The 10,641-nt window shown below is 45.1% G+C and overlaps 1 protein-coding gene across 1 annotated transcript; it reads left to right on the forward strand.

Annotated features, from left to right (window-relative positions):
* Positions 1 to 7,151: 7,151 nt before the first annotated feature.
* On the forward strand, positions 7,152 to 9,543 carry LOC119339789 (cysteine-rich receptor-like protein kinase 6). The gene is made up of 6 exons (XM_037611707.1): positions 7,152 to 7,394; positions 7,509 to 7,770; positions 8,496 to 8,724; positions 8,812 to 8,962; positions 9,067 to 9,085; positions 9,356 to 9,543. The coding sequence occupies exons 1-6, from the start codon at positions 7,152 to 7,154 to the stop codon at positions 9,541 to 9,543; spliced, it is 1,092 nt and encodes a 363-aa protein (XP_037467604.1).
* Positions 9,544 to 10,641: the final 1,098 nt, after the last annotated feature.

Below are 10,641 nucleotides of genomic sequence, written 5' to 3' on the forward strand. Positions count from 1 at the left end.
ACTGGCCCGCATTTGTGGCCCACAAGACATCGGAAAAGAGTAAAAAGATGTCGGCGGCAAACAAGCAAAATGTTGCGAAGAAGAAGCTTCACCATCGCACGGGGTCAGGTAGCTACCTCATAGCCCGGCCTAAGTGGGCCAAGGTTGAGAATGATCTGCTTGATAAAGGGATCGAACCAGAGACAATGAACTGGCCAGACCATTGCCGGACTTGGTTCTTCGGGGCTGGCGGAACCTTGGACCCTGTAACAGGGAAGTGCATTTGGACGGACGATCAATTGGACATACCAATCAAGAGGCATCAGCAATATATCGAAGCAGCGCAGCAAGGGACGTTCTTTCCAGGCAGAGAGGACGACGAGCTCACAATGGCCCTCGGGAATCCTGAGCACCCTGGACGGACACGAGGCACGCCAGGCTCCATTTCGTGGAAGGCTGGGTTTTCGGACGCAGGCGGTTACAAATGCCAGGAGAGGAGGAAGAAAGTGCAACAGACCGAACTATAGGCGCTGCATGCAAGGGTACAAGCGATAGAGGAACGAGAAGAAAATCGCAGCAAACGACCTGCCGAAGCTTCCCCTGAAGCTACCCCGCCATCTCAGCGGAGAAGCAGCGTGGCTTCCACCGAGTTGCTTCAGCCGGAGCATGCCTTCACGGCTACTGCCAGCTATCCCGTGGATGCTATCACGGAGGTTCAAAATTTCCACCTTATGGCGCAATGGATGAATTTGAAGGTCAAGGCGGCTGTTGGCTCTGTTTATCCTACTGAATCCGGCGCAACTTTTCACTGCCGGCCGATTCCAGAAGGATATGCTAGGGTGATGGTGGATGAAATAACGGAGGGGTTTGAGGACCTCCGGCTTGACCACCCTACCGGTGAAGGGGAGACTCAGCTGGGTTCTGCTCTGAAGACTCCATGCCTATGGCCGAAGGATCTCATCAACCTTCTGAACTGGACGCCTCCGCCTCCTCCTCCTCCTCCAGCGAGTCAGGGCACTCTACCTCCTCCACCGCCTCCTCCTCCGGCGAGTGACGACCAGGGCACTCAGCCGGCTCCTTCTCCGACGCGTGGCGGCACTCCGCCTCCTTCTCCGCCTGCGCTAGCGCGCCCGAGCAGCCAGCCTCCTCCTTCTCTGCCTCGTCAGCAACGGCAGAAGAGACCCGCCGCCGCTCCGGATGCTCTGGCGCATTGTAGTCCTTCTCCTCCGCCTCGTAAGCAACGAAAGAAGACATCTGCTCCGTCTGCTCTGCCGGCATCTAGCAGTATAGCCAAAGGCGGGAGGACATACAGATTCGGTCCTTCTCTGAAGACTCCAGAGAAGTTACCATACGAGATGACCCCGGAGGAGAACGCGAAGATCGCGCGAACCCAAGTGAAGGACTGGTTTCAAGGGTTGAAAGCAAAGAGACATCAACCTCCGGAGGAGAAGGTAGATCCGGTGAAAGCTAAGCACACTCTGGCTGCCCTGACAAAACCACCCAAGTCTCCGCCGAAAGGCAACTATGAGCGCATTATTGGAAAGGCATTTGCCGAAGCGGAGAGGTCGGGAAGTACTGTCAGTGATCAAAGGATGAAAGAACGACGAGCTGGGAAACAAATTGCCCAGCTCGGCGAACAAGCGAAGCAATCGCGCCCCCCGCTCAAGGTGCCTGCTAGCGACATCGTCGATCCGAGGATGGTGGCCGGTTATAGCAATCCTGGAGATTACTTGTCCGACGATGTACATTATGATTTCTTGGAGGTGCAGATACAAAGATACGAGTACGGGAAGCCTCTCGTCAAAGATGAAAGATCTCTATCAATGATGATGCGAAGATTGCATGATTGGTACATGAAAACCTGCAGAGAGTCTAACGGTAGGAGTACTTTGTATGTGAGAGTTAAAAAGGAGCATGACCTCGTTGGAATTGAACTGTTGCCTATTCCATTTGAGGAGTTCTATCAGTTTTTCAATCAATTGGCCCTCGATAAAGAAACGGTCACCTGCTACTGTCTGTAAGTAGTACTACTTCTGTCATTAAGTCTCTCTATATAACTCAGCTCTTTCATTGCATGTATTTATAATTATCCTCACTATATTATGCAGATTGAAGATCGCCGAATTGAAGAAAAAGACAAGTGGGTGATATTGGGTTCATTAACACAAATCTCATAGATGCAACTGAGGTTAAATATCATGCCGAAAATACTGAGGCCAACTTGCTACAATCATTGGTAATAAACGAAAACAAAGATATAATACTCTTTCCTTACAACTTCAGGTGAGTGTTACTATCTTGTGGCATATTCGGTTTCCCTTATTAGTCCAGGTTATAGTAATGTAATATTGATGAGTTATGCATGCGTGCGCAGCTACCACTATATTCTCCTAGAGATTAAGCTTGAGCAGGGAGTAGTAACTGTCTTAGACTCCAAACGAAAAAATCCGGAGGAGTATGCGGACATGACTGAAATGCTCGAGAAGTAAGTTAAATCGATCATTATCCACCATATCAGCAACTTTGTTCATTTCTGATATCAAGTAATTGTTTTCTTTGTATGGCAGGGTTTGGTGAAAATTCACCAAAAAAGCTCTGGGACTGCCGAAGAAGCTGCAATTTAGACACCCGAAAGTAAGTACTATAGTAGCATATTCCACGCATCTCCTAGTGATCCAAGCGCTAGTTTCATCAATACCATTTGGCATTCTTGTTTATCAGTTTGATTGACCTCTATTTCTTGTAAAGTGGTTGTGGCAGGAACAAGGGAATGATTTCTGTGGATACTATATTTGCGAGTCTATCCGCCACACGACCTGTGAGCGGGGCTACTCTGACAAACAATATGAAGTGCGTAAATAACAATATTCACAATTTTATTTTATTACCATCATTTGTGTTGAGTTTCATTCATTCATATATATATATGTATTGAACCCCTTCTTAAAATTAGATGTTTCGGATGCGGGATGAACTCCTAGCACCAGATTGCATGCGAGCAATTCAAGAGGAATTGGCGGCATTCTTTCTTGACCACGTGATCGCTGAAGACGGAGAATACTATGTAGACCACGCGTCCGTATGTTAGGAGATTATATTTGTAAAAGATAATTATTGTATATATGTAGCCGGTAGTGTCGGATAGATATACGAGAGCTTGTTGTTCGACCAGTCTCTCGGAGAAGGAAAGGTGGTCGATATCACTTCTCTCTGTATGCATATATATTCATGACGATCTTCTGTTTCCTTCGTTTGCTTACTAGCTAGCTAGCGTGTCTAGCTAGTCCTCTCTATACGTATGTATAGTACGTAGCGTCGACCAAGCACGGACAAAAGAGAGGACACTTCTCTCTATTAATTAGCTAGCTAACACAATAAATGAAACACCTAAATTAAACCCCAAAACCCCCAACCCCCCCTTTTCAAAAAAAAAAAACCCAAGACACAGAAATGCTGACGCGTGGATGCCTATTGGTCACGGTTTGTGCCACCAGCCGGGACCAAAGGCCCTCCTGCCTGGGCTCGGCGCACAGGCCACGTGGAGGCCCATCTGTCCCGGTTCTGGACTGAACCGGGACTAAAGGGCCAGGGCATTAGTACCGACCCTTTAGTCCCGGTTCAGGAACCGGGACTAAAGGCCCTTACCAACCGGGACAATAGGCCCTTTTTCTACCAGTGTAAGACAATGTTGTGTTCTTGTGTGGCGCCCCCTCCCCACAAATATATAGGTGGGAGGGAGGAGGGAGCAGCCAGGAGATGCCCCCAAGTAGGCCGAATCCTAATTGGGGTGCCTTCCCATGTGCCCCCCCCCCCTCTTACATATTTGCATGAGGGGCAAGGAAACAGGGGGGAGAGGGAAGGAAGTGGGAATCCTAATCCACACTTACCTTTCCTTTCTCCCCTTTCCTTCTCCTCCTTGGGCCGGCCCATATGGGGGCCGCACCAGCCCCTTGTGGCTGGTGCATTTTCTCTCTTGGCCCATAAGGCCCATATCTTTTGTCAGGGGTGCCCGAAACTCCTTTCTGGTGACCCGATAAGTAACCGGTACCCCCGAAACACTTTCGGTGTCTAAATACCATCATCCTATATATCAATCTTTACCTCTCGACCATTTTGAGACTCCTCGTCATATCCACGATCTCATCCGGGACGCCGAACAACATTCGGTTACCAAATCACATAACTCATATAATACTATATCGTCAATGAAAGTTAAGCGTGCGGACCTTATGGGTTCGAGAACTATGTAGACATGACCAAGACACCTCTCCAGTCAATAACCAATAGCGGAACCTGGATGCCCATATTGGCTCCTAAATATTCTACGAAGATCTTTATCGGTTGAACCATTATAATAACATACGTGATTCCCTTTGTCCATCAGTATGTTACTTGCCCGAGATTCGATCGTCGGTATTTCTATACCTAGTTCAATCTCGTTACCAGCAAGTCTCTTTACTCGTTCTGTAATACATCATCGCGTTGACTAACTCCTTACTCATTTGCTTGCAAGTTTATGATGTGTATTATCGAGAGGGCCCAGAGATACCTCTCCAATACTCGGAGTGCCAAATTCTAATCTCAATCTATGCCAACTCAACAAACACCTTCGGAGATACCTGTAGAGCATATTTATGATTACCCAGTTATGTTGTGACGTTTGATAGCACACAAGATATTCCTCCGGTATCCGGGAGTTGCATAATCTCGTAGTCGAAGGAATATGTATTTGACATGATGAAAGCAATAACAATAAACTGAACAATCATTATGCTAAGCTAACGGATGAGTGTTGTCCATCACATCATTCTCCTAATGATGTGATCCCGTTATCAAATGACAGCACATGTCGATGGTTAGGAAACCTTAACCATCTTTGATCAACGAGCTAGTCTTGTAGAGGCTTACTAGGGACACGGTATTTGTTTACGTATTCACACATGTATTTAAGTTTCCGGTCAATACAATTCTAGCATGAATAATAAACCTTTATCATGAATAAGGAAACATAAAATAACAACTTTATTATTATCTCTAGGGCATATTTACTTCAGCAACACCGGCTCGCCACACTTCGACGACGGTCGCAACACTACCTGGCAGCACAGCGTCATAGCCCGAGCCATCGTCGCACAGGAGATCCTATCGCAGCATGTCGACGACTGTCACAGCATTGCCGAGCCAACCTAGTACCCTACCCGCCATCGCAACAGCCCAGATCCCATCGCAGCATCGCCGGAGCAACCTAGTCGCCCTCGCAGCTCACAACAGCCAAACCACCGTCCTCGCAACACCCCTTGCATCACTTGAGAAAAAGCTCCATGCAGACCATCCATGGCGGGTGAGGTCTCCATAGGATATGGAGGACAAGAGAGACGGGGGCGAAGGCGGTTTTACCCGGGAGATCGGCCTATAGCCCAGACGAAAAGAAATAACTAAAAAGAGAGAGACAGATGGGCTTGACCCATTCGGTTTGAAGGATAAAAAAAATTGTGGGCTGCAACTAGATAAGAGTGAGAAGTATGAGCCATGGGAATTTCGCCCAGACTTGAGAGAAAAAAATAAATTGATTTTCCTTTTTAAGAAAATCCGGAAAATGGACAACAGCTCTAACATAAATCAAACGATCTAAAAAATGTTTCAAAAAAAAGGAGGCACGTAAATTAACATGCTGGAGGCAGGGGAAAAACAACCCAAGCTGAAACAAAATTACACAATTTCAAATTTAGATTTAGGTTGCATTGGTTCAAATTAAATCCTCCAACTTTAATATTCCAATTTAAGCTTTAAATAACCAGATAAAACAAACGAAATTTTCTGGCCCTACTTTTTGAAAATCTTTTTCTTCCTAAAGATTTCAAACATCAGGATGTTAGAGATGTTGGCTACAACAGATGTTAAGGATGAATATCAGCCATTGATCCTGGGTTCAAACTAGGCCTGAAACATTCACGAACACGGCTCCAAAAAAATTAAGCCAGAGCGCATCTGAAAAGGATGTGCTTGGCTTCCTCAGGCTCCCCAGAGGACGCAACACCTATTGCCAGAGCGTAACTTTTTTGGAGGTTAACAGCCGAGGGGAGTTTGTCGGCGGCCGCTTGACAGGTTTTTTTTTCTAGACAGATAAAACTGCAAACTATGGGCGGCACTCTTGCAGCCCACAACGATTTAGCGTACCTAACTTTCGGCCTATGTATCAACTTAGCCTAAGTGGATTTTTTTACACAATACAAACTCAATCGAGAGAGTGGCGTTTTGGCTCCTAGGTGCATATGCACCCATTGTCGAAATCCAAATTCCTAGAAGTTGAAAAATTCGAAACAAAAATCCCGCGTGTATATCCGGACATTTTATGTGCGTTCACAAGGTTTCGGTGAAAAACGACGTTTTTTGTGGCTTGTGTAAAAAAGACAATTTCTGATGCTTCATTCTAACTATTCACGAGGCATTTCTTTATCTTTTTTACACAAGCCACAAAAAACGTCGTTTTTCACTGAAACCTTGTGAACGCACATAAAATGTCCGGATATACACGCGGGATTTTTGTTTCGAATTTTTTAACTTCTCGGAATTTGGATTTCGACAATGGGTGCATATGCACCTTGGAGCCAAAGGCAATTACCGCTCAATCGATCATTATATACATGCATACACGCATCCTTATGAATGCATACACACACCCTACATCTATATAGTTGACGAAAACGTCATCTCCCACTGAAAATGTATCGCTAGAAATAATAAAATAAATTCAGGGTAAATGCGAGCACCAAGATTCGAACCTTGTTGCATTAGGGGTGCCACTGCCGTCCTAACCATCTAATCGCTGATTGGTTCGCTAGACTAAGTGGATTTAACTAAGGACTTTCCCGACTTCTCGAGCTCCCAAGCTCACTTCGTCAACCCTTCCAAATTCATCTAAGCGTGCGTACGTACGCACGTACGTAAGTGTGCGTGCTTGTGCTGTTTAGAATCCCATCCGACTCGATCCAAAAAGCATAGAAGTTATCCACCTCAGGCATGGTTTTCTTCAATATAATTCTTTTGGCCGGCCCCCCCATACTAACTCGGGCGCTGTTAAAATAAGAGGCCCCGCTTTACTGTATATTGATCCTCTCAGGAGTGACTGCTTTCGCATCTATTCTTGAATCCATCAAGAGCTTCTCAAGGAGATGGGCGACATCAAGCACAGCTACCGGCCTGCGCAGCGTTTTTGGAATCCGAAGCATCGCCGTGAGGACAGCAGCTCAACCTCGAAGAGACCCATGACGCCCATCGATGATGGTGCAGCTCCATACTCTCAGCCAGCGCATCCAAGACCACAGTATATACCATACCAAGAGTTAAGGCAGGTCACTGATAACTTCTCTGACGACCGGATAATTGGCCATGGTGGTTTTAGTGTGGTATATAAGGTACATAAATAGTGGATTGATTGATCATTTCTGCATGCATTTCTTTTGTTTCAAACAAACCTATAGGTATCTGTATGCAGTAACTAACAGCACCCTATTCAACGCCTCAAACAGGGAGTGATGCCAAATGGGGAAATCATCGCTGTCAAAAAGATCGTGTCATCATTTATGCCAGGCCTGCAGAAGCAATTCGAGAGCGAGGTCTGTCATCTTATGATGCTTCGGCACCCCAATATAGTGCGATGCGTAGGCTACTGCTATGAAGTACGGTATGCATGTTTGCCGTACAATGGAAAATACGTTTTTGCAGAGACTGCTGAAAGGTTACTTTGCTTGGAATATATGACAAAGGGAAGCCTTGATGAGTATCTATCAGGTTGTTGTTGGAAATTTGCCCTCAGGATCGATCACATAAATTGCACGAACACACGCGCACACAAAACTGATAGCCAAAGGCCCTTGTCGTGCCCTCTTTTTCTTTAGTTCTTTTTCTGGTTTTCTTTCCACGGTTACAATATCGATGCCATGGCTCACTTATATATATAGGCGCAGCCATGACTCCTAAAACCGACTCCAAGCTGGACTCGTGAGCTAAACTGACTAGTACACGGATTACACCGTCCAACTCCAACTTGGCTAGCACAACCGTCACAACAAGCTTTCCTAATCTACTTGCACAAAGGCATCGGACACTTTTCTATAAGCTAATCAACCGGCAACGTTGATCACCCTAGTACTAATCCTAATTGAACTAGACAAGAAACCTCACACACGTATAACTTGTATTTGTCAAATTAACTACCATAATGTTTGGATTATTCCAACAGTTGTTTCTCAGTTCCATCTTCATTTAAGATTGTAGTTCATCAAGTTTGACCAGCAGCTTTCAGCAAAGCTCTAAAAAAACTGCATTTAATTGACATATATTAACGGCTACGATGGATCAATCGGTGGTTCCAATATCAGCCTTATAGAATCAACAAATGGGACATACATTAAAATTCTGCTGTACTTTTGTATATTATCTATAGAACAATTAATAATCATAGATTTTGAGGTGACAACGGTCTCACAATGCTCTTTTTCTGTTTACAAACATAGATAAATCTACTAGACATGATTGGGGAACACGTTACAGTATAATCAAGGGAATTTGCTATGGGTTATGCCAGCTTCATGAAGAAATTGATAAGCCTATTATTCACCTGGATTTGAAACCAGCAAACATATTGCTCGATGACGTCATGACACCAAAAATCACAGACTTCGGTCTGTCAAGTCTACTTGACCAACAACAAACTATTTGCACATCATCACGCGACGGAACATTGTAAGTTAATGCCACTAGGCATAAGAAAAAGTTTGTTCTAATTGTGGTCACTTTAACACATTAAAATTGTATACTTGTTGTGATCAGTGGTTACATGGCACCAGAATTTTTACATGGAGGTACAATTACACCAAAGTTAGACATATTCAGTTTGGGTGTAATAATCTTGGAGGTAATAACAGGACGTAAGGACTACCCAGACGTTACGACAGCACCTCCAGATGACTTTATCGACTTTGTAAGGAAATAATATTTTGCATTTCAAAATGAAGTTCTTTGTTACAATTTACCTTCTGCGTGCTAACATTGTAGATGTTTACTCTGTTTGTTTTGTACCCACAGACACTTAAGGAATGGAGAAATGTGTTACAGAGATCACCAGAGGATGTATCGCTAGAGTTTTGCCGTCAACAAATGAAGAGAATAATCTTGGAGGTATCAACAAGGCGCAGGCACTACCCAGACGATGCTACAACACCTAAAGATGAATTTATCGAGCTTGTAAGGAAATTATGTTTCTTATTTCATAATGGGGGTCTTTGTTTCATAGAAAGGATGTTGCATTTTACCTTTTGCATACTAACATTCTATAAGTTTGTTTTGATTTCACCGACACTTGATAAACATAGACATGTGTTGCAGAGATTTCCTGGGCATGTGTCCCTACAAACAGATTGTGAACAAATAAAGACATGCATCCAGGTAGGTATGATATGTGTGAATCCTGACCGCACCAAGAGGCCTCAGATAAAAAGGGTCATCAGGATGCTCCAAGGATCAGAGAGTATCGACTACGGCATTAGCAACAAGGCAATGTAATCGACAAGACAGGTATATTTGATATTTCCTAGCTTTTTTATTCTCTTTTAGCAACTAGAAGATGTCATCGCACCCTGTTAAAAATACAGGCTAAACTTGTAAGGTAGTATCTAAGGTATGTAACTAGTATCTAATAAGTAGCTGGCATCCATATGCAGTATTGTGAGCTGACCCTTGTAAGAGAGCCTGGATGGGGATCATGATGGAAGGGGTGGAGAAGAAGATTGGCTTGCCCCGAAGGAGTCATTCTTTAGGTGGCAAAAACGACAAATTTGACCTATGAACGAAATAAAATCACAAAATGAACTGTTGGCGAAAAAATTTCATCCGATTGACCCTTTTGTGTAACGCCCAACATTTAGGCATCACACTATACTGTGCAGCGTCTAGCTAACATGCGTTACACATCTGGCCAACGTCGCACCCTAAGTTATTTAAAAAAGCTAAGTCAGTGTGCAACGCCTAAAAGCTAGGCGCTACACTATACAGTGTAACGCCTAGTGTGTAGGCGTTGCACGAGACCGAGTCTCTAGCAGCAGCTCGTAGCGTAGGGGGTGCATGGTAGCGCCATGTATGTGCCGGATGTAGGGCTGCAGGCATAACGGAAATGCGCAGATGTGCAATGGATGTCCCTGTCCGACTGCCCGTCATGTGTCAAATTTAAATCCAGAGATGGATGTGCAGGGCTAGCTAGGGCAGGCCTAGGGTGGTGAGGCTAGGGGCTAGGGGGAGATGGGATTTGCATGGGGCGGCCGCGTACCACATGCACTGCGGCCACTAGTGCAAATAGTGCAGAGCCTAGGGCCACGTACCACCACCTGACATGCACTGCGGTCACTAGTGTAGATAGTGCAGCGCCTATACGCTAGGCGTTACACTGCACAGTATAGCGCCTAGCTCTCAGGCGTTGCACGCTAACTTGGCATTTTTCACGTAGTATATGTGAACGGGAGAAAGAATGAGCAATCCACCTTAGTTGGTGTTGTGGTTGATCTCTGTTTATATAGGGCAAGTACAGAGGGAGCGCCGAGCGCTAGCGAGAACGCGTGGTCGATCGTGGTGATCGTGTACAGGGGCATACAGGCGCATGCAGAACGT

The sequence above is a fragment of the Triticum dicoccoides genome, chromosome 7B, assembly GCF_002162155.2.
Source record: "Triticum dicoccoides isolate Atlit2015 ecotype Zavitan chromosome 7B, WEW_v2.0, whole genome shotgun sequence".
Taxonomy (NCBI): domain Eukaryota; kingdom Viridiplantae; phylum Streptophyta; class Magnoliopsida; order Poales; family Poaceae; genus Triticum; species Triticum dicoccoides.

Bases quoted from the DNA above. Each gene is read 5' to 3' on its own strand.
- LOC119339789 (XM_037611707.1), top strand. From the start codon at position 7,152: ATGGGCGACATCAAGCACAGCTACCGGCCTGCGCAGCGTTTTTGGAAT. The intron at 7,395-7,508 runs GTACATAAATAG...CGCCTCAAACAG, and splicing joins GTTTTAGTGTGGTATATAAG to GGAGTGATGCCAAATGGGGA. The intron at 7,771-8,495 runs GTTGTTGTTGGA...TTACAAACATAG, and splicing joins CCTTGATGAGTATCTATCAG to ATAAATCTACTAGACATGAT.